General features: G+C 40.3%; 1 protein-coding gene across 1 annotated transcript; it reads right to left on the bottom strand.

The window, feature by feature from the left end:
- Positions 1 to 236: 236 nt before the first annotated feature.
- Positions 237 to 24,006, bottom strand: RPA1 (replication protein A1). Its single transcript, XM_082493176.1, has 17 exons — positions 23,936 to 24,006; positions 23,533 to 23,580; positions 23,206 to 23,284; positions 21,814 to 21,922; positions 20,921 to 21,009; positions 16,167 to 16,253; positions 14,843 to 14,975; positions 13,756 to 13,858; positions 12,584 to 12,652; positions 12,248 to 12,440; positions 11,003 to 11,142; positions 9,195 to 9,343; positions 7,759 to 7,891; positions 6,521 to 6,697; positions 5,096 to 5,203; positions 1,625 to 1,711; positions 237 to 1,258 (listed from the first exon to the last, which is right to left on the bottom strand). Exons 1-17 carry the CDS (start codon positions 23,966 to 23,968, stop codon positions 1,151 to 1,153), a joined length of 1,845 nt encoding a protein of 614 aa, XP_082349302.1. The 5' UTR covers positions 23,969 to 24,006; the 3' UTR covers positions 237 to 1,150.
- Between the last annotated feature and the right edge of the window lie 135 nt (positions 24,007 to 24,141).

Below are 24,141 nucleotides of genomic sequence, written 5' to 3'. Positions count from 1 at the left end.
CGTCAATAAAAATCCCAGAAGTGCCAGCTCATCAGCATTCTCAGGCACAGAAACAGTGAAAATATCACTGCATTTCCATGCTGTTAACATCAGGCAAAGAAGTCTCCATTCTTCAGTCTAACCTTAAGAGTTTGTAATAAGGTAACATCTCCCCCAAGTGAATGCTTATTATGAAAGCTAATTAATTGCTTTCCGGTAATGAGAAGTCTTTGGTGTTCAAAGAAAGCAAAATTCACTACACAGGAATTAAACAGTGTTTATTGAAACAAAGCTCCCCCCATTTAAAGACCTGTTTCTGATTAACAGCGTTACGAATAAAACCAAAGAAACTGAACATACAAACATACAAAACATGTATAGGCAGGAAATGTATGCTCAGAGTAGTCAAAAACCTATAGTATTAATTGAAGAGAAAACTAAAGCAATGCTTTGTAGTTGCCTAGATTTCCCTGGGGGATGGAGAGTCAATGCTTATCTGCCTTCCTCAGAAGAGACAATTTTGATTAATATCAGACCCATCTGACTCAGTCTATTAAACCCTGAAGGAAGGATATTCTTCAGATATAAGAGATAGGTCTTTGATTAATAATTCAACCATATTGCCATTCCAAGCATTAACAACTGCATGGCACCTGTGGAAAGCGAAAACCTTTGAATTCTACGGAAAGGAACTAACTTGCGCTAATAGACCTGTTCTCCTTCGTCCATAGCTGAAAGCCGCCTGACACTCTTCCTCCTACCCTCTGCCGAACAAGTCAAAGTGTCAAGGTTGTCACTACTTTCTTGCAAAGAAGACACAACGGGTATATAATTCAGCTTTACATAGAGTAAGAAAGCAAAGTTACTTCAGACATGCTGAATGCTTTGTCTAAAGATCCTGGCAATCTGTCTAGAGACTCCTCTTCAGTGCCGCAACAGCTTAATAGAACACAACAGTCTACAATATAGTGGCCGTTAGGGTTCACTGTCACCTACCAGAGGCGTAGCTTCAGAGAAGGGCATTAAATCACTTAGCCCACTACACTGGACTACCATGCATGGTGTAACTAATGCCAAATGGTCATACAAGGGGCAGGGAAAACATCAATGTAGGATCATCCATTGAGTTTTTCCTGGAAGTTCTGGCTTCTGTCAGTCAGCACCAGCCTCCTCACTGTAGTTGAGCATTTCTCCTGATGCTTGCGATCAACCTCTTGCTGTATTCTCTGTAGTTCACGGGTTTGATGTCCACTGCTGTAGCCTTAATACGAGATTCATCCTGTGAAAGAGAAATACGGCATGTAAAAGAAGAACGCTAAGCACTCCAGGCATTTGGTCCTAACCTGCTTCTGCCCCAATAACTTACTGCTCTCGGTATCGGGGTTGGCTGGGGGCGCAAAGTTGCCTCCCAGAGCGGCTGTGTTGTTTTCATTTGAAACAAGCCAGGCTTGATGAACCTGAGAGGCAGCAGTGTTAACAACAGTGGACCCCCTCCTTCAGTGCTCAAGACTGACAGTATTTGTGTGAGCAAGTATCTTTGGAAACTTCTCCCCAAAAACATAAGAGGAGGAAGCCACCTTCTATGGAGACAAGTAAAACTACAAGAGACACATGCTACATTATTTTCTTTTTGGGGAACACTTACGTTGTAAGTCTCCTGTTTTACTCGGATCCTGAACTCATATGTGTTGAAGTTTGCATTTTGGAACACTTCTTCAAATGCCTGCTCGTTCTGTGAGAAGGACAAAGACAGGTATCAGCTGCAGACACGCCAGGCTTCCAGTAGTACCGTAAACTTTCAGAACAGCTCATCTTTTGGTGATGTTGGCAAAATGGTGGAACTAACTGGATCACGTAGGCAGACCTGAATCTTCCAACAAATTTTAGATGCCAAAACCATAATTTAAAGTTTTTAAGAAGTTTAGTTCAAGGTGAAAACTTTTCAGCTAGCTCAACAAAATAACCTACAGTGGCACCGAGTCCGCAGCCAAGTGCACAGAATGAAAATACTACAAGTCTACACGAGATTCTCTTCTGCTGCTTCACTGCCTAATTCTGATGTTCTGCCAGGATCACAGACCCTGACAGAGGTAACTATTTCCCTGTTGACTGTCTTATTAGGCATTCTGGTTCTCTGCTTATCCATCAAGGCTATACGTATCCTTCACATCCTGACACAGACCTGTTTAAGAGGATGTTCTATAAAAAAAAAAGTGGATGCATGTTTTGAACATACTTTTATAACCATTAGAAGACTGTCATATTTATAACATAAGCGGCTTCTAATTACCATACGAACACTAATCATCATCATAATTTATAACAGACAATTTGTCAAAACAGTGTAAGAGAAGCAGACAAGTTGTGGAGACTGTGGAAAAAAAGTTTGTTTTTGTAAAAATACTGTTTTTTACAAAAAGGTAAAAACCTTTGCTGACATTCCACAAAAATCCTGCAGCCCCACGAGGTTACAGACAAGTAATTATTAATGCATTTATCTACCAGATGCACTTGACTTGATCAGTCACTCCAGCAGCAGACAGAGCATCTGATCTGGAATTGAACCCACCTCGGTTTCACTCCTATTCCAAGTGGTACATCTGCTGTTTTTAAATGCGCACAGCACTATTTTACACTACACAGTGATTCTCCCAAGGTTTAGAAAAGCACAACAAATGAAGGTGAACAGGAGTAGCTAGTTTCAGAGACCGCAGAATTTAGGCATATCCTTCCTGAATATTAAAAAACACCTTCTTCGGACCATCGTATGGATTAGAGGATAAGTAAACTCGCTTAATAAAGCATTTGGCTTCTGTTTCCATCTCTGCCACAAACTATGCTAACCATTAGTGAGTGGAAAATGCTGTTAGCATACCAGTCACTTCTACCCTACGTTATCTCCTTTGGTAACAAACACAGTGGAGAAGTAGATGAAAAACCGTGCATGCACATCTACACTTAGCATGGTCACTGGCTGTACGTGGACTCAATACATACTGTGAGCAGAGGAAAGACTCCCACCCTCTTCACAGGACACTGCATTAGGTCTTCAGAGAAAAAACACTAAGAAAAGCTTACTGAAAATGCATCAAGTACCATTTTTAAAGGCTCATAAAAGTGTCAAATCAAAACCAATTTCTCCCGGAACACAAAGCATTCCGGCTGAAGGGCTCATTCCATATTATGTTCCATTTTCTATCCTCAGCCATTTCCATTAGGCAGCTCTTCAAAAGACATTACATGTTTGTACAGTTACATAGGATCTGCTGTATCTCCTTCTCCATCCAGTTCTCTTCAGTATTAAAAGTGACTAAGAAATTTTGTTTGAGCTCTAGCAGAGATTAAGCGTGAATGAAGTAAGAAAATATTGACAAGTTAAGAATGTCTGAAAATGGAAATGCAAAAGCGCAAGCACATCTAATCAGAATGCCCTAGCAATGCATCTTCCTGCAGAACAGAGGCGTCCAGCCTTCACAATAGCACAAAAACTTTTAGCATCCCAGAACTGCAAGCTTCGTACCACTTACCTTACACAGCCAAAATGCAGGAAATTTCAAAAATGAACATTATTGTATGTAAATTACAGGAAAACTAGCCCTGCTTTGCAGAAGTGGCTCACAACAGTGTCTCTGGACAACCAGGACTACAGCCTCAACCACCCTCCTGCTTCATTTCCCTCCCACAGCCAAGCAATGTGTTAACCAACAGCTGCTGTATCTATGGAGCCCTAGCATCAACCAGCCTTAGCCTGGGAGCACAGCAATGCTCATACACAATTCAAGAACTTATGCTTTCTAGATCATCATTAAAAAAACCCACAACAAAACCACACAGTTAGTATGGCAGACGACTTAAAAACCAAAAACAAACAAAAAAACCCCTCCAAAACAAAACAAAAAAAGTCAAGATTATTTTAAAAATCAAGATTATTTTGGTATGAAGAAAAGAAAATGCAGCAGAGCACATAGTGACAAAGGGAAGAAAATACCGTCTGTCAGTCTTTAATGGCTTACAACCTTAAAAACCATTCTAATCTGCCGAAGAAATATCACTTAAGCATCTCTGCCAATGACCCATTTTACAAGTCATAGTCTTCATATGACCCACAAAGTTTCTGATTATATTTGGTGGGAAAAAAGAGCCTTCAGAAGTGGGCTGACACTTCTGAAGTGTCAGCTTCACCCATTAAAACACCCATTAGTTCAAAAAGCTTCCTGCCTACTTATAAAGATACATACAAAGTGTTCTGGGACTTTTCGGTTTTGTAAACAAATTTTTGGAACACATTAAGGATAATGTTGTTAGCATTCCTGGCTAAAACAGTTTTATTGCAGATTCTTCCAATCTAGGTACAATGATAAAACAGCCTGTCCTTTCTATTGGAGTCAACACTTGTTAAAGCTGTCAGCCCTCTAAAGCCTGTAGTACTATCGACAAGTAATCAGCTGTCTCTGGAGGTCCAGGGGATAAGGACAGGCTGATCTCCAACTTTTAACAGCCAAAAGAGCTCAGAGGTAGACAGACTGACTGTGGGAGCAAACTATGGGGGAAACCAGGCAAATCTCTGTTCTCCAGGCAGATGGCCCGTGGAAAATAATTCCAAGGAGAGTAAACAAGTCCCTGCCAAGAACTTCAGGCTAGAGAGAAGCACCAATTTGTGAACTTGTAAAAGATACTGAAGTTCAACATCTGGAGAATTATCCTGGGCTGCCGGCCCCTGAGCTGGCCTATCACTCAGAGAATGGGCAAGATCAGTTCTTGCCAAATGAAGGAAAATATCCCTTCCTTTCACTTTTGTACTTATTTTTAATAATACTGTTAATTTCCACAGCCACTACATGAACACAGCCCACTGCCTTTGCCACCTCTGCTGACTTAGGAGCTTTATATGTGCACATATGAGATCGTGCTCTCTGATGGGTCAGCACTGGTGTTCCACACGTACCTTACATCTTTCTCCGAGTTGCCTTCAAAGTCAACATTACAAGAATATTTCCTTACTAGGAGGATCAAAAAAAAAAAGCAAGACACTTCAGAGCAGCCCAACAACAAGGTGTGTGAAACATAGCTCAACTTCTAGACATTTACTAAAAATACAGTAAGCTAATTGACTGACCTTTTCCTTCAGTTCTCCCAGGAAAGCTGCGTTTTGCCCAAGAATGAATTCCGCTGTCTCTTGGAAACAGGTCAACCACTGATACTCTAGACTGTCTGCAATGGTCACCTAAAAAAAAAAAAAAAACAAAAAAAAACAGCCAACCAAAAAAACCAAGAGGTCATTTCATTCAGTTGCCTGTTCCTCAAGGAAGACAGTACAAAAGAAAAAATTATTTCACAGCTATATAGAGTTTTAAATTTCTGATAATTATCAGAGAGACCTATGCACCATAGGTACTTTCCGTCACTGAGGGTGGAAGGCAGTGACTTGCTACCTTTTTTGGTTTTTTTAAGCTCCATAGAATGTCACAGTTAATGCAAGTTAATGTCGACAGTACATTGTGTCACAGGAAAAGGCCGACAAGATCACAGCAGTATCCACTGATGGATATTCAGCTCTGTTCCGCTGTCACTGATGAGCTGTGAGCAAGAACAAGTAGCCCAGAACAACCACCAACGGGGGACACCAGCAAGACTGCAAACTACATTTACTTTGTACATACCCAAGTACTTGAGCATAAGCACATGTAATACTATGTTATGAGGAAATTATCAAAACATTCAAGGAAAGACAGAGCAGTAAGACCATCAAGTACTAGCCTCACATGGATTTCCTGGCATCTTTGATAATTAGGGATGAGAAAATAGGAGCGACACTGCTCTGAGGGCCTTGATTGTACCCTCAGTATACCCTTCATATTCTACAAGAATGATTCCGCTATGTAAAGTGCATTCCTAGAAGTTATCTGCTAGAAATTATTCAGAAGCAGTTTGTGTTTTAGTGAGACTGCAGGGATAGTTCCCTTCTCTCTGCATGCCCACCTGGCACAGCATTTCCAAGCAGCAGATACAACTCTAACTGATAATGTAAAACAGACGAAGGCTCAATGCTTATAGTGTAAGTGGGCATCACAATAATAAGCCTCAAACAACTTTCTGAAGCAGGCTCCATTAAAGCATGAGACAGAACAATACCTACCAAAAAAAAAAATGTACTAAATATAGGTAGCAGCTGTAAAAGTGCAATTACTGCTCTCCAGAAATGCCATTTTACTTCAGTTTATCTTCACTACTGAAGAGGCGTAGGCCATCTGTACTCTGCACTGCATAGTACACTTGGAAACCAGAATCAACTGAGCTAGCATCAACTTTTTGGCAAAGAGAAAAGCTTTTAATTGGAGCACTAGGAAAACAAACTGCTAATCAGCTCAATGAAACATCCCTCACTCAGGTACAGCATACAAGCCATTTAAATATCCTCTAACCCACAGGCACCACAGAGAGACAAACAGCACTCTAACACCCCATTCTCTCAAAAGATTTCTGTTTGGACTGTACAGGGAAAAGAGCGAGAAACACACTCTCCTCTAATCCATTTACTTACCAGAAGCATCATGCGGTACTTGAAGTTGGGGAATTCACGATCACACTTTTCACACCGATACAGTCCATTTTGCTGGTCTATCACTTTCTTATTGCAATCCTGAGAGGGACATGCCTGGTACATACAGTTCTCCTTGCGCAGATGTACTACGGTGGCCACACAGCTGAAATAATCCGCCTAGGAAAGCCAGTGTGCAACATTAGCCTCAAAATACTCAACGTTTTCCAATTCTGAATTAACTACAAAGCAAGGCACCCATACTTGGATATTTAGGATTAGAAAGCTTAACAGCTATGGATTATTGGGAAACTGTAAATCAACCCCTCTGTTGCAATCATTTTCAGGCTTCCATTATGTTAAATAAAGCCCCTACAGCAAGATTATTTTGTGTTTCCATTGCAGGAAACTCCAATTGCTAGGTTTTCTTTAGATAAAGCATATTTGCTTCTCCATTGTGTCTGTTCAAATCTCTACTTTTTCACAGGATTAAGATTCTGCACTTTCCTATGCTTCTTTTGGGAGCCAATACAAAAAACAGAAAGCCTACTGTGTAGTATTACAGATAAGCATTTGATTAAACTATAGCCTACAGAACAAAATACCCACTCACCATACTAAAATAATCATCCTAATGGTTTAAGACTACAGTCAAGTCTTTCAACAGATAAGCAGAGGTTGCTTAAGAAGCACGTGCAAAAATTCTCATAGAAAATAGCTGAATTACAGGTAAAGTTTTTTCCCTTGGATAGAAGTTCTTGCGTATCCCAAATGGCTTAGCACTTAAGTTGGGGGGAAAAAAAAAGATAATTAAAAATAGATCAAGAAGCAGTATAAGCCTAGAGAGGTTACTGGACTGGGATGCCAGAGAACTGGGTTTTAGTGCTAGCTTTTCTATTGACCAAGTGTGCAGTACTTGCTTGAAAACCACTTCCTCCTAATGCACCCATTTCTCCTTAGAACGCTTTGTGCTATTTACATAAACATCTTTGGGGTGAACTACCACCACCCCCCATTTATACAAGGCTTAGAATTCTCTTGCAAACACAGTATCACGTTGCAACATCAGCAAGAAGCTTGAAATTATTTTCAAAAAGAAAAATTAATTGCATGAATTCTGAGAGATTAAGCACATACTGCTCAACAACTGGACTACTTCAATAAGCAGAATGCCTGCATAAAGTCTAGCTTTTTATTTTCTCCCCAGTACCCAAGGCTTGTACTCAGTGGCCATGCTCTACCTTATCTCCTTGTCCCAAGTTCTCAGATTTGGCTTCAAACAAAGTTTTCCAATTGGTATTCGCCCCAGCTGCTGGCCCACCCCTGACATCAGAGATGGAGGCACATTCCAGAAGCTGCCCCTCGGAGTCAAACCTGGAACCACAGAGATACACTTCTATTTTTGGATAGCAGACCATACAGACTTATCAAAAGCTTACATTTAGTTTCATGTACTTAATACGTGAGGGATTTTTTATCAATGATTGCAAAGGAAACAATTAGGGTAATTTGTGTATATTGCAAACAAAAATAGCATTTCAGAATAAGTTAATAGTCCGACTTAATTAGCACAGTATTTTATAAACCCACAAAAGGAGGACAGCTTTGTTCTATATAACTGCAATTTGTTTGCCAGCTAGTGGTCAAAGCACGCACTGCATGCTTCTTAAAGGCAGTCAGATAACAAGATTTAAGGGCATCAAGATATTTCCATAATTAAAATTAAATTACATGGTACCATTATCTTCGCAGCAGCTTCAAAAGGAAAAGCAAATAGCATTGAACAGATTATGTTTCCTCTGTTGAAATAAGAAAGCACTGCTTTTCAGCAAAAGGTTGTACTGCCATCCCATTCTGGTGTTTTTTGTGATTTGAGAAACACACCAACAACACTCAAAAACTGAACTTAATTAAAGTGTGACAGTAATAGCTAAGACCCAAAATCAATTTTATCTTCAAGAATCCTCTGAAGTATGGGAGAACCACAGCTCAATGAAAAATGCAGAACGCCATTATATTTTATCCACGTTTGGATGATTTAACTAGAACCTGAAAACCCAGGACTTAAAAATCTGATGCTGCCAGCACTTCACCCTGTTCGTACATACGCCACATCTCACCGTATTAGTAGCTAGAGCAGACAATTTAGCAACTATCTACAGTAGAAGCAAACCACCAAGAAACCACTTTGTTCACTTTGCTTTCCTGACAACAACAAAAATGTTACTTTGCTATCTGAAAAATATCAGATAAGGAATAGACACTGGAAGAAGTCAACATCGTTCCTCCAGTCCATACTAACAGAGTGTATATCAGATTGCACACAATGGAAAAAGCCTGTGAAAAAAATACGGTTCTCTCAGATAATGCCTCAGAAAGTGGAGCTGGTCAAGCCTGATTTCATGCTGCCTTCCAAGGCTTTGGGTCAGCATGCACTACTCCTATTTCAATTTTTCAAGGTCTGTCATGGAATTATAAGTTTTTGAATTGAACAAGTTAAAAAGGACAGCCTTTCAGGCTCTAGTGCTTTCAAGGAAGAGAAGTTTCTATAACCCCAGAACCCATATCCTCTGCTACCTTTCTTCAGTAAATACAGAGTGCTCAAGTACAGAGAAACAGAATAAAACAAATACTCCGCAACAGACTGTAATGAATCAACATAAACACACACTCCTACCATCCTCGGAGCTTAAAAGCCTCTGGGCTATCAGGGTTGATGACAACTGTACTCGAGGACAGGACAGACAGGCTTCTACCACCGAAATCAGAGACTCGGGCTCCTTTGATGGCTATCACAGGTTGTCTAGAACCATCAAATTGTTCAGCCTGCATGTGTGAAAAAACAGAATACATTAGTAGCACACTACAGTAAAGGTACTGAACTTGCGATCATAATTCACAGGTCGTGACAAGAGACCAAACCTGAACCAAACCATCTTACAATATTTAGAAGGTAAGGTTTTAAACAGTATCACTAGGAGTTTATGAAAAGGCAGCTAAGAATTAAAGCTGTAATCCTAACACCCCATTTCCTGAGGAACCAGAGAACCCTTAAGTCACACCCCTGGTTTGGAAGAGAAAAGCATTGGTCCCCTCCATTAGGAGTTTTACACAAGGATTTTAGAAAAAGAGAGATGGGTTATGGGAATGGAGGTTTCTCCAAACAGGAGAAATTATTTGGTCAGATTAGGCTCTTCAGGAGAAGAAACGACACACTCAGCTTGACTGAGCCAATCATGTCTGTTCTACCATAACTTAAAAAGCAGAAGTGTAGGTATGCCAACCAAACGGTTTTCCTCTACTTTCCATTTTCTGTTTTTAATCTCATAAAGCTGCTTTAATGCTGTTCGATTGCCATCAGTTTGTTATCTAAGTCAAATCTGACAATAACAGAACCTCTTGGCTTGAGAGAGGTTTTGAAAAGTATAGATTTTCTGGACCCACACCACTTAGCAAGCAAGGGGAGGATCATGCGCTTAAAGATTACAAATGAGCTGGAGTTTGCAATAGCATTCACTGTATCCATGAGATGCAAAAAACAAAAAAAACCCAAAACATATCCCAGCCATTAGGGCAATGACTATTATAAAGGAGATACAGATTCTAACCCTAACGGTGCCAGCTGCAAGCCATGTCACTTCCCCTCAATGCTTGTTGCTGTCTCTGTTCTACAAGCAAGCAAACAGATTTAACTTTGTAAAATGCAGACCCTGATCTCCGTTGGAAGAGTTATACCAGGAATTGATTACCAGTAGCCTCTCCTGTAACAACTTGGTTCAACGTCAGAACTTTGTGATATTGAACTTCAGTTTACTTCATTTATATCAGCAGATGGTTAATGGTGTTTAGCTACCTACATTATCAGTGCACTTGATCATTTAGCCATAAAGCATCACTGTCAAGCTGGCAGGATCACTCCCATTTTATAGACTGGAACATAAATCCCTAAGTATCTACAACATCGCTGGAAAACAAAGTAGCCTGTTAAAAGGATAAAGCAGCAGTTTACCACAACTACTCTAACTTTCAATCCAAGGCTCTAATGCTTCAAACTCCTAGTCTGAGATACAGCCTCTCAGCCCCCTAGTTAAGCAACAATTTATGCAGGGTAACATGCATCCCACCTTACAAATAAAATTCATCTCAAATGAGACAGCCGTAGCCAACGGGCTTTTCCATAATCAAACTGCAACTCATATACTTTCCTAAACTAGAAGCCTGTTATCTTCAGTCTTTGGGCTTGAGACATAATGTCTGCAGTTGTTCAGAACGCATTAGTCAGATCATGTCAGCAGTTTGTCAGAGAAAGGTTAAGAACATCACACCTGAATGAAACCAGACAGTCTTTCACCTTCTTTCTGCCCCTGATCCTTAAACACCCAGGACTCTGTCTCAGTGCTATACCCATCTCAGATGACAACAGCACACTCATTTCCTCACCCTACACAAAGGAACCTTGGCTTAAGAACAGGTAAGAGCACATACCTCGTGTCCCCACAGCGTAGCTGTCACCAGTTTCCCTGATGTATCCATCAGATGCACGTTCCTCTTTGATACCTCCCTATTGTTAGCTTTCACTATAATTTTAGTGACATCTTCATAGCTCTTACAAATTCCAATTACATCTGAAAAACAGTCACAATTTCCTTAGTTACTCAAGGGTCACAATTGGGGAATACAAGATCACAAGAAAAGAATTCAATCCTAGTGTCAGATTTTTACCTTGTATCCTAGCTCCCTATTCAAATCAAATCTGATATGGAAATTAAGCGTATTATGGTAGGAATGCTCCACTACTGAACTCTTCAGTGCTTTAATTTTGTTGACGAATTCATTAAGGTATTCATAAATGCAAGCCTCACCACAGAGATCAAGGCATTGTACTATCTTTGCCCATCGCGTTCTGTCAAAGGACTTTAGCCCTGATACTGTAACACACACACACACTTGCTGTTTAAGCCCAAGTCTTTCAGGCAAGGGGTTTCAAAGCGCCTGTAACACAATGAAGCAACTGGCTAGTGCCTTCACTGTAGCTCCGCAATTGTAACCTCCAACTTAAACAAGTCTGCATATTCAGGTAGTAAGAGTAACACAATCCCCTTTGCACTCACTAAAAATATACCATTTTTTAATATTACAGATCTACCTTTAAAATTCCTAGCTGAATGCCTCTGAATCACAGGCATCTTGTGCCTGTGAAACCTGAGAACCCTCGCCCCCACCCAAGCCTCTGATTTTTCCGGAGTACTCTGCCCAACAAATTACAGAAAAACAAACCTCCAATACTTCACAAAGCAAGCCAAAACAGTCATGCAACTTGGACTTGAATGCAATGAATTATGCCAAAATCACTACAGAGATAATTAGATAGTGAAAGAAAGCGAGACCACGAAAGGTATGAAGTGCACACGTGCTGAGCAAGGACATTTTTCTTTCAGCCCTTTTCTGTGGAAAACAATGATCATAGTACAATAAACAAATATCATTTACTGACTTTAGTTTGAGGCACAGGTTTGAAGAAAAATCACTATATGTTGTTAGCAGAACAGAGCAAAGACATCTTAACAGGGAAGCTGCCTGAGGTATTTTTAATGGCAACCATCCCTGCATAACTTCATTTAAGCGATCATAACACTTGAAGCACTGCATGCTTACTACCTCCCCAATATTCAGGACACAAAAGTAAAACTTTAGAGCTCTAGAGCATGCCATTTTGCTACTTAGACTGACCGACGATCGAGTCTTTGGGTGTGTTCTCCAAGTCAGAGATGGATACAAACTCAAACTGAACAGATGGAAGATGCTGGGCATCATCACAGGGCACAACTGAAGTCTCATTAGTGAATGTAATCTCATAGTCATTCTTAACAGCTGTATATTGCTTGTTAGCAGTCTTCAAATTGCCTTTGGTAAAATAATATACCTACAGGAGAAAGCAATGAAACAGAGGATATTATCAGAAGTCAGACAGAGAAAATAAATGTGTTCACCTTTAAAAATCCTTGCTATGCTGAAGTTCCTCTTTTCTAGCTCACATCAGTCTATGAAAGCACAATGCTACCATACCTTGTTCAATTCAATGAGTGGAAAGAACTTGTCTGCTTGATCATTGAATGCAGTAGCTCTAATCTCGCCCTGCAGGAAAATAGGAGAGCTGGTCAAAACTGAAATTCGGCATAAAGAAAAAATAAATAAAAAGAAATCTTTGCAATGTTAAGTGGCATCAGTTCTACAGACACAGCGTGCTCTGCCAGGCTAGCTCCAGGCACGTGAGAAACAAGCAACATTCTCCTCACGTTTGTAGTTATAGCTAAAACAACGTATTGTATACCTGACCATCAAATCTCATATTCAAGTCTCATTAGTATACCTACAGCTTCAGAATGAAACGCATTAAGAACTACATATATCATATATACACCTCTGAAAAGGTACTCGTAAAAATGGCAGTAATTGCCATTACATGCAAAAAAAAAAAAAATTCAATTATATCATGCAGCTTGACAAGTCAGCAAACAGTGATACCTCCTGCTCATACATGTCAAGTCTTTAAGTAACAATTATAAAATCACTAGATATAAATATTGGGTTTTTAAAAAATTTGAATACAGACTGTATGCAGAGAAAACAAATGGCTGATGACAACATGTTACATTATTAACCTCACATTTTATACTAAACATAATCTAGCAGAATCTTGTTTGTTTTCACGACAGAAGGCTGTAATTTGATAAGAGGTTTGACAAACTGCAAGTTTAGTTAGATTAACCAGATACCATTCCCCAAACAAACCACAGATGAAATTTCCTAGTATTACAATAATTTGTACTTCGATTTCCTCACGAAAATGAAAGCTTGTAACTTGGAGGCGATGCTCCACGTTACAAAATAACATGTATCTAAGCAAGGATGAGACCTCATTCTCAATCTACAGGAAACCACCACAAACCTCAGTATTAGGTTGTCAGTTTCCATAAACAACTATATTTTGAAGCAGCAGAAATTTATTCACACACTATAGACCTTGATGAAAAATAATCAGTAATGCCATACATTTAAGACTTCATTCTGGATAAAAACTGCGTCGTTGATGCTCAACTTAATGAATACAGGAATCCAAGCTTCAGTCGTAATAAAAACAAAATTTCCTATAATACACTTTATTTCCTCTATTCTGTCTTTATGAAGGATTCATCAACATCTGGCATACATTATGTTTTTCTCAACGTGACACTTACGCTTTCATCAACTAGCTCTACAGAAAAGAGCTTTCCTTCACCACGGGAGTTGCTCCACGTGCGGATCTGGCCTTTTTGGGTAACACGAGCACAAATGGTCCACCTGAAATTGTGCAAGAAATCACTGTTCTGTGTTTTGTTTTGGGTTTTTTGTTTGTTGTTTTTTTGTTTGTTTGTTTTTTTTAAAAAGAGATTGAATTGACAAACCTTTGGAACTGGAACGTCACTATTTAAAAGCCAGAATCTTCCCACAGCACCTCAGCAACTCTACCTGCTTTTCTGCTGCTTTCTATTTTAATGGCCTAGACCATTAAAGGCAGAAAGTTGTAGAGAAAGCAACAAAGCCAGCCATAAAGCATCTAGTATGATAATAGTAGTGAACAATCCTTCTGTATAGAAGCAGGCCTCAAATCTTTTACTCTTCTAGGGTACATTTCTCATACAGCAGTTTGCCTGCTCTGAAAAGCCATGCTAGAACTCAAGAGCTCAATTATAGGATTCGCATTTAACTTGGGTAATCAAATCAGTTTGCATAACTTAAAAATGTCATTCACGAAATAATTACATCCTCATGCTTTTCAACAGAACAGTAGCCGAAGTGAATAGCTTACTGAGCTATTTTGTCATTAAGTTACCAAAAAGCAGGTTGCTTTAAGAAAAAAAGAGAAGTCAATTGATTTTCAACTAAAATATTAAAAACCTATCAAGCTCAGCAGGGTAACTTCACCAAGACAACACAAAGGCAAATCTCAGATTGTCAGTGTTGATATGAAACTAGGAAAAAAAAAAAAAAAGAAAAGAAAAAAATTACACCCACAAAAAAAAACACCAAAAAACACAAACAAGAAACAACAAAAAAACAAATGAAAACCTGTACAGCTGGTTTTATGGAGGGTCTTTTTTGTTTGTAATTTGGGGGTGGTTTTGTTGTTATCGTTGGTTTTGTTTGTTTGAAGTTAACCAATAAACTCAAAAGAATTTAAAGAATGATTTGACAGAGAATTCATACATGAGAAAGCAAAATGAAGCTGTTGTTCCTTCATGCCTGTGACATTGAGGCATGACCTGGCAAACCACGATAACTCACTTCGATTGGTACGGGTTCAAGCTGGCAATCGGCACTACTTTGGCCTGCGATCCCCCTGGTGTCTTCACAGAGCTCACGGCACTCGCTTTACCAAACTGGTTTGAGGGAGCATGGTACTTTGGGGCAGCAGGACCTTTCAAAAACCACAACGAAGCATAAAGAATTTCAGCCATGCAGACAAAACTCGGTTAAAATGAACTCGTGGTGCAAGGTCAGGCAGAACTTTTCCCACCACGCTATGGGGAGCTGCATAGAAGGCAAATACTAAACACTGGGTAGGCACGTAAAGCTCCATTCGCTGTGCTATGTGGGCACCACACAGCGGCTAAAGTTTGTTGAATCACTTCTGCTCTTGGTCACAATTATTTTCTAGGCTGCAAACTGCTGCAGAAGAGACACTCTCAGAACTTTAGAGCACTTACACTGGAAGCGAAGATGCGTCAGGAGTCAAACACTTAAACCCGGTCTAAGTGGGAAACAACTAGTTAGCAGTAAATTCTCTAAAATATGGCACATCAAACTTTAGATCTACACCATTTGGGGAAACAACTAAGGAATGGTACCTCTGCAATCAAATAAATTCCTGACATGAAGCAATATTGCTAATTCTACACTGAATTTCATTAACGTATAAATGTAGAACTCATGATCAGTTTTAAGTACAGGAAGGAAGAGCTTGTTTTCTGCTGCAGTAAGCAAGTGTCAAAATCTTGCTATTTCAAAATGCTTCTTAGGCACTGGAGTAAAGAATACAGACAGGTTAAAGCAGTACCGAGAGCTAGGACTTTGACAACTTTTTTGCTTTAAAAAAAAAAAAAATAGTCTACAGGCTGACATTTAAATTGACTACCTTCTTCAGCATCTCACTATTTCAAGTCTTGATCAAAAAACTGTATTTATAGATGTACTACCAAATTATTTCAGTCCTGTACCAGCTAAACTGTTTGGCCTCAATATCTCAGCACCAATAACACACCTGTTGGTCAGCTCCAAACTGTAGCCTACTTGGGTGTCCACAGAGCACTGCTTCAAGAATGCAAAATTGCATCAGACTGGACATTCAGTTCACAATGCTTTGTCAAAGTTGTTTCCTATTTTTTTGCCTTGGGGAAGAGGGACAGACTCCCCTCTGCCCCCTTTTTTTATTATTAAATCCAAGCATACAGTAGCCTCTTAAGAGAATTCACTTTTTTAACCTATGGTGTAGTCTTCAATGTAGTGCTTCTCGTGCACCACCATTATAGAAGGGATCCTTTTTAAATCTAAGCTGCAGCTTTGTACTGCAAAAATGGAAACCCGAATTCCCGCCCAGGATTACTCTTACCTGCTACTGACAAATTGCCATTTTGTTGCTGTGGTTTGCTGGGTGCTGGATTTGCTGCTGGAGCTGAAGAACGTTGCTGCCCTTGCCCTGGTAATGAAATGGAAAGAGACTGTGTAGTGTAGTAGGGAGCACAGTAATTAAAGCTACCCTAAAGCCGTTTTAGGAAATAAGGCCTGCACCAAAAAAAATATAATTTAAAACACAGAAAACGTACGCTAAAATTCAGGTGTTATAAGACACAGCAGTAGCAAGCCATCTGTTGAACAATATTACTATGGAGGAATTTCAGTCAGATCTCTTTCCTCAAGCAACTACTTTCTACTTTGAAAGAATTCAGGGTTGACAGTTATTTAAAAGGACAGCACTGAAGTAATCTTGACAACTTCTCCGTTTTTATAGGCTTCTATTGCTCTGACAGGTAGTTTCTGCTACTATCTAATAGCTAAGATAAAAACTATAGGAGAAATCCCTCTTAAAACTCAGAAAGGGCCAAAAACCCACTGGGTAAAGTAAAACCTGAAGTTAACACAAGACAAAGAAAACACGTGCTATATTGCATTTCCAAAATACGAAGATAGTCAATGTGGGGGTGATGGAGTCATCATCTCAGCATTCATCAGGGTCCCTCCTGAGACACAGCAGTATATTGCATAGAGAGTAAAGTGATACCATAGTAAATACATATTGTGCATTTTTATTAGATTCCAGGACTTTTATTTGCTTTATAGTGATGATAAATAATAAGAGAAAGAGCAGAGTGACATATCTAGACAAATAGTACATTAGAAGACTAATCTACAGTTCAAAAATTTGAATTCTTTTACAGAATAATTGTCCTATCATATTTTGCCTCCAGGTGAGAAAATATCCAACCTTTTCCTCTTTTGGGGCACAACTAATTCTTTAGCCATTGGTTTGCAATAAGTCCTAGACCTGAGCAGGCAAAGCCCCCTTGATCTGGGGTGTGAGGAGAAAGATGGTCAGAGAAAATGGAAAAGAACATCAGACCAAGCCCATAAGCATCACGAGGAACAAAAGCAGAGAATCCCAGAGGAGAATGGCAACGAAGGATGGCACAGAAGTAAGGTAAAGGAGCGGAAGCAACACAAGGAGACCCTGATGTAGTGTCACCTGATGTTGTATAGTCTACAGAGGTAACTGTCTGATTATTTTTAATCCAAAAGAAGGTCCTTGCACAAAACCCAATCTGCTCCTCTAACTTGCCGCAGTAGAGTCACATCGGTGAACTGGTGACAGCAGTCTCCCTGGCAACAGGGTGACGTCAAACAGCAATGTGTATTTGCTGCAGAATCCGCTAGATGGAGAAGCCAGATTTCACCCTCGCTCAGCTGCCTCAGGGACTCGGAGGACCCAGTCAGGGTCAGTGCTCAACACCCCAAATTCATTGTGCCTAAGAGGAAGAGGAGGGGAAATACCCCCACAACATAACATGTTAAGAGAAAAATATGTCTCAACAGGGAGAGAATATTCAAGAACAGGAACGTGCACATGGAACAGCAAGAGACTTCCTTGCTAGTTTTGTTCCAAATGGTTTTTCCCTGGGATTTTAATTAAAAAAAAAAAAAAAAGCAAACAAGAAAAAACCCACACCACCAAAACCAAAGACAAGACCACCACATACATCAGAACACTTGTGTATTATGAAACACAAAATCATGTTTTAATGATTGCCTACACATAGCCTGGTGTTTCTCAACGGTTTAAGACTATATTGACACATCTACGCATGTGCTCAAATATAGAAGTGGCAGAAATATCTCTCCAATTTTCTCGCTTGTAGAGTCTAGGGACTTCTAAACTATGATTTCTGGTGGCCTACAGATCACTTCGGGTGCTCAGAAAACTTACTCCTCTGCCTGGCTTTCATAGTTTTTATTAGCAGAAAGTGGAAAAAAAACCCACTTGAAATACCCGATCACATTTCTGCTATGTGTACTGGGTTAAACAAACCCAAGAGCTTTGGCCAAAGCTGGTCTACGCTCATGTAATAGCCGTTAAACAGTAGCTCTGTGCTTCCAATGATTTTTACCAAGGGGTCCTGCTACAGTGCCATGGTGACAGAAAACCTGTCCCAGAACTGAGAGGCAGCACAGGGGGAGGAAGAAGAGGAGAGAAAACACGCTTTGAAGTAAAATACACCAAAAAGCAATGGCGGGAAGGGAAGGAGAAAGAGGTGAAGTGAATGTATAAGCATACAAACATTTCAATGCTGAAAGATTAATGACAGAAGTTAAATATAAGTAGCAAGTAATTGTCATTGTAAGACGAAAGTCCAGCATCAGAGTAATCTGAACGAGATTAATGACAGTAATAACATTACCATCTAGTTTTCAACAAGAACTAAACTGCTCAATCTTAATTTTCAATACTATTACAAAATGCTGCCTGAAAAGTTTTTATGATGTGTATTAAGAAGATTGTGGCTCCAGCTTCCTTGTTAGGCAGATTAACCACCTACTGCTCAAGCGTAAAGTGGCCAAAAGTCAGCTTCTCACTCCTCAGGTCCTACTGTGGTATTACAGTCTAGGAGACAATATTCCTTAATCCTAGATCTAGCAATTTGAGATCTGTATTTCAAGTAAGACCAAAAGTAGGCCTAAACATACTTCTTAAAAATAGTTGAACATTTTTTTCCATGAAAACCACAAAGTGCTCTTATATACTCATTCTGTATTAGCTGAATGTTCCTCAAAAATATAATCTCTCACTATATATGGGAACTTAAAGAATTTGCAACTCGAAGTACACCTCTGCCATTTTATCACGGCCTTCATGACAAATCAGGCAGCCCTGCAGAGCAGAAAGGCTGGGTTAAGCTTACCTACTCTAAACTGTTACCGCCTTCTGCTACTGAAACCTTATTTAGTATCAAACAAAAGGGTATGAAATCTTCAGAATAACATCAGTGTTAAAATGAAAAATACGCATCATGTCAAACTTGACATCTCTTAACTCTCTAGTGCAAGACCACGCTTACTACGATCAGAGACCTGTAACATCTCCAAAAGCATTTAGATTTGAAAACTTCATTGCTGAATACTTTTGTAATCCCAAATGAAGACCACAACTTTGATCAAAGTCATGGTAATTTTACTAAAACTTAGACTCTTAAAGGTATATTTTCAGCTCAGTTCTGTAAGAGATCACATTCCCAGTCGTTTCTAAGCAACAGTATGACAACTGAAAAACATTATAGTTCACAAGCTCTTGTGTCACACAAGCAAGGGAGATGAGAGAAAGACACAAAACAGTCTGCTCAATAGCTGTTCTCAAAATCTTGGTCTCTACAGCAACTGTGGGATCAAACCATAAAATCTGAGATGTCAACACATTTTTTAAACAGCAATTAGCTAAGTAACTATCAAAGGAACAAAGGATTCTTTAGGCTCATTTAACAAACGCCCCTCCAATTCCCTTGGAAAAAGAAAAGTTAATGAAGAAAGATGTCTTTGCTGTTGCAATGAAGTCTAATTTCTACTTCTATTAGTAAAGTAGATTTTTAACCAGAATGGCAGCGTACCTACCACCACTGATTGTCCAAAATATCCTAGAGAAAATTGTTGCCACTAATGTGTGGTCCCTTAGTAATAAAAAAATATTAATTCACTTCCACCAGGAAAAAAAAAAAAAAATTCAAGAAGAGCTATTTGCTACTAAGTTTCAGCCATTATCTGTATATACGTCAATGACAGAGCTGTTCAAATATTTTCTTTAAGTGCTTATTATCCTCTCTCTTTTTTAGAGATCAGAACTGGAAGAACAGAACATACTTTTGAACATACCTCAGGGGGAAAAAAAAATATATATTAATTCAAAACATGTTTGCCTGAGAATTGTAAGCTCACCACATGAAAATTAAGAACAGTTACTTATGCAACATAATAGAAACAAAAGACTCACGGCAGGTCAGATTAAGGCCCACCCAGCGCATCGTTTTTCAGATGGCAGGGTAGGAACGGGTGCTTAGGAAAGTCTGTATGCAAGCCGTGTTTTCATACCCAGTCTCTCATCTGTGTACTTTGAGCAATCTAAGTTTTAGTGCTTCCTGAACCTAACATTCATGCAGAGGATGTATTGTTATGTTTAACAGCCTTTAATGGATTTTCACGTCTAATTGCTTTTTGAACCTGTGCCAATTTTTGGCACCTACCTCAACAAGTTCTATAATTTAACTATGCACTGTTTGGGGGTGCAGTACAGCCTTTGTTTTAAAACCACTAGCTGACAATACAAGAACTAAAGAGCACCAAATGAATGCAGAAAAGAAAGAGAGAGTCATCATTCTTTATTCACCCCCTCCATGCCATCTTATAGTTTCATAGATCATTATTACATCTTCCTCCTGCTGTTTTCTTTCCAGACAGACGAAATACTAATCTATGTGGTTACTCATTATGAGGAGACATAGAATAGCTTCCGCATACTTACTGGAACTCTAGGTAGAGACCACTAATGTATCATAAAAATCTGTCAATGTTATCACAAGGTATAGATACTTCCCAATACCATGTAGAGACTGAAGCTTCAGCCATAGTGTAGAGTTTATTAAAATACAAAAAAAGCTATTTTGTATTACACAAATAGAATGGATTTTTAAGATCTAGATATCACTGTTCCAGGCATAAGAAAGCTGAACATGTCTGACCGCTTCTTTTTAAGTGAAAAAACAGACAGATGAAAGGCTATAACAGACAGTCTGTTCAGAAAGGTATTTGTTTACAGAGGGCACTCACCTTCATTGTACGGCACTGGATTGCCAATATTCCCACCAACCTTATCAGCAGTTTTCAGAACATCTAAATCCATCAGTATAACTACTCTCCTACAAACACAGAATAGACAACAATAAAGACTTTCACTCCCTCTGCAAGTCTATCAGACTCTGAATATCCTTTTCGGCCAACCATTAGGGGCTGGTGCTTTGGACAGGGTTGTGGAAGACAAAAGCTCTCCACTGTCAACTTAACCCTCTCATGAGTTACAAGTAGGCTTGAAACAGTATCACATTTCATCAAGGTCAGTGGATGGCAGGCTGAATGGCTTGAAACATAGTGTTTTAAAATCTAGCACAGTTTTGATACTTTTCCAAGACAGAATATACTCCCTGTCTCAAAAGAAGTTATATTCCCTCCACAAAAACTCTGAATAAAAAGACTATGAACCTCAGTTCATATTCTCCTATACACATACATAGTTTTTCTATAATCACTCAGATCCCTATTTGTTTTGCAGTATCCTACCTCCCTTCCCTCAAATTTTCATAAAAGACAGACCAGATTCCACAACACCTAAGTAACAAGAAATCTTCGCTGTTTCTTTTCCAGAGCAGAGAATTATAAGTGAATTTTAATGAAGCTCTGTACAATTTGGAGTATTCCAACCGGAAACTAATTTAAATTACTAAATCACTGTACTAGACAAATCTGAACCCACTGCAGTCACGTTCTCTAATTTTTTTGTTTCTGATATTGCTTGCACTGTGTACTTTCCCTCCTGCACTCTAAAGACTGAGTAATCTCAGAGAATCCTAATCGAAAGCATTTGGCCTCTGCTTAGTCACGAAGGACAGAGCACCCACTAGTGCAGCTGCCCTTCTGTAGAACCGTACTTTAAAAGACATACATACCTTCCATCTTTCAGGCTGTTGACAATGAATCTGTTAACCTGGCAAATACATTGGGCTGCTAAGCGTTCCTCTTCCACCAGAGAGTTCAGCTGTGTTGCCAACATAAATGCTGCAGAAACAGAAGAGCAACATTGAAATAACTGACATGCTAGCCTTAAAAGGGGCTGCCATGGCTGGTCACAACTTTTCCAGCCAGTCTAGTGTTGCATTAGATCTACAACTTGCTCAGTTAGTTAACACATAGAAAACAGTGTAACTCCTAAGAAGTCACCAAAACTAAGCATAAACTATACCGTAGTTATTCCCCAAACTTCAGAGCGCAATGATAGCTAGATCATATATCAAAGAAGCCAGAGAACAATTAAGCTAAATTACTTTCAAAATCACCATCACAAAAACTTGTATAATTTTCTAGATTTTCATTATACCCTGTAGCAAGTTAATTGCTTAAAGCTCACAAAGAAAGTTCCAGAAGAGAAGGACTTCGTCCAAACATTAAAATGCAGTTGCACACTTCAGAGTCTGTGGTCCCCGCATATGCCATGTTCTCCTTCAATATTCATTTCACTGCTACGTGCCTAGGCACCAGACCGGAAACTTTAGCACTATTAGTATCTCCACACTGTAATAAGTTATTTAGCAAAAGAATTTTGCTTCAGCTAAAATAGATGTGTGCTCGCTATGGCTTCAGCTAAGATAGGTGTATGCTTGCTATGCGTTTGATAGATATGTGCTTGCTATGGCTTCAGCTAAAGATAGGTATGTGCTTGCTATGCGTTTGGGAAAGGGATAGTGTTAGATAGGACATCAGACGAAAGCAACAGTAGGAAGTACCAAACCATTGCAAAACAAAGGGTGGTGTGATTAGGTAAGATAACCACAGAAGTGTACGGAATGGAGAAGCTACAAGGACATGGTGATAAAGACTTCGAGCCTCCCTCCGATGACCACCAGGAAGACCCCTGAGGAAGCGTATCACCTGCGCCGCTAGAAGGGAGGGGGCATGTTTGGGGGTGGGTCGCATTCCAAGAACTCATTGATTATGCATTTGGGGGTGGGTCGCATTCCAAGAACTCATTGATTATGCATTTGGGGGTGGGTCGCATTCCAAGAACTCATTGATTATGCATTTGGGGGTGGGTCGCATTCCAAGAACTCATTGATTATGCAAACTATGTTCCAAGAAAAAACACAAGTATGAGGAATACAAAATACAAAATAAAAAAGAGCGTTTGTAAAGGAAAAATGAGCCACAGGAGGAGAAACCCCCTGTGTAACTCCCAGCACTGTAATAAATACTCTTTGCTCCACCGAATTTGCCCCAGACTAAAATTCAGTGAGCGTGTTTCTCACAACACTTATAAAAATCTCACTACAGCTTGTCATACTTACAGGAGAGTGTATTAACCCCATCACTCATCAACACTCGGTAACGGGGTGGCCCATTTCCTGTAGCAATAGCCCGTGTATTCTATGGGGAAACAACAGATTATTAGTTCTCATTTGTCCAGAAACTCATCAAAAACATGAAGCAATGTTGCTGGCAAATGACTTATCTATACAGGTCGGGTTTTTTTGAGAAGATATCACCAGCATAGTCCAAGTCACAGAAAACAAAATAGAGCTGGGCTAAATCAGCCTCACTGGGCTGCTCTGCAGAGGAAGTCTGGCTGCCCACGGAAGCACGTGCAGTGACAAGAGGTAACGGAGAGCACTCACGATGACTTGCAGCACGGGCTTGGAGACGTTCTCCCCCTGCATTATGGCCTGGAGGAAAGAAAAAGAGCCTCTCAGAGAGGTGCCACCACCTCCCTCAGCAACACCTCGAGACCCGCAGCTGTGGGGAAATTGCTGGGGAACTGCCCGTGACACGGCAACGGTCGTCACCGCAGGCCCCCTCCCCCCCCCGCCCCCGCCTCCCGGGACCCGGCCCAGCTCCGGGCCGGCTCTCTCTCCTCAGGATCGGGTGCGGGGGGTGGGGGGAGTTAGTGACCAGTCTCCTTCTCCCCAGGCCCAGGCCCGGCCCGGCCCAGGCTTCAACCTCCCCGTTCCCCCTAGGCCCGACCCAAGCCCCGTCCCCCCCAATCCCGCGGTGCGCAAGGCAGCGGCCCAGGCCCCTCACCGCGATGGCGCCCTCGCTCAGCCGCACGCTCATGGTGCTGCGTCTCCCGCCGCGCTCCACCGCTGCCGCCAAATCCTCCCGCCGCCCGGTGCCGTGCCCCCTTCTTCCGGCGCGTCTTTACGTCATGCGCTGGGAGCAGCAGTAGTACAGTGCTCCTATTGGCTGCCCGCTGCCGTACGGCGGAAGAGCTGCCGGGCGCGCCGAGC

The sequence above is a fragment of the Vanellus vanellus genome (genome assembly GCF_965231255.1).
Source record: "Vanellus vanellus genome assembly, chromosome: 19".
Taxonomy (NCBI): domain Eukaryota; kingdom Metazoa; phylum Chordata; class Aves; order Charadriiformes; family Charadriidae; genus Vanellus; species Vanellus vanellus.
Note: the sequence above shows the minus strand (reverse complement) of the source record. Positions and strands in the feature narration are given on the sequence as shown.

Excerpts from the sequence above, each read along its gene's own strand:
- RPA1 (XM_082493176.1), bottom strand. The coding sequence starts at position 23,968 with ATGAGCGTGCGGCTGAGCGAGGGCGCCATCGCG. Across the intron at positions 12,653-13,755 it reads TAGAGCTAGTTGATGAAAGC|GGCGAGATTAGAGCTACTGC; the intron begins GTAAGTGTCACG and ends ATTTTCCTGCAG. Across the intron at positions 9,344-11,002 it reads CTACGCTGTGGGGACACGAG|GCTGAACAATTTGATGGTTC; the intron begins GTATGTGCTCTT and ends TCACACATGCAG.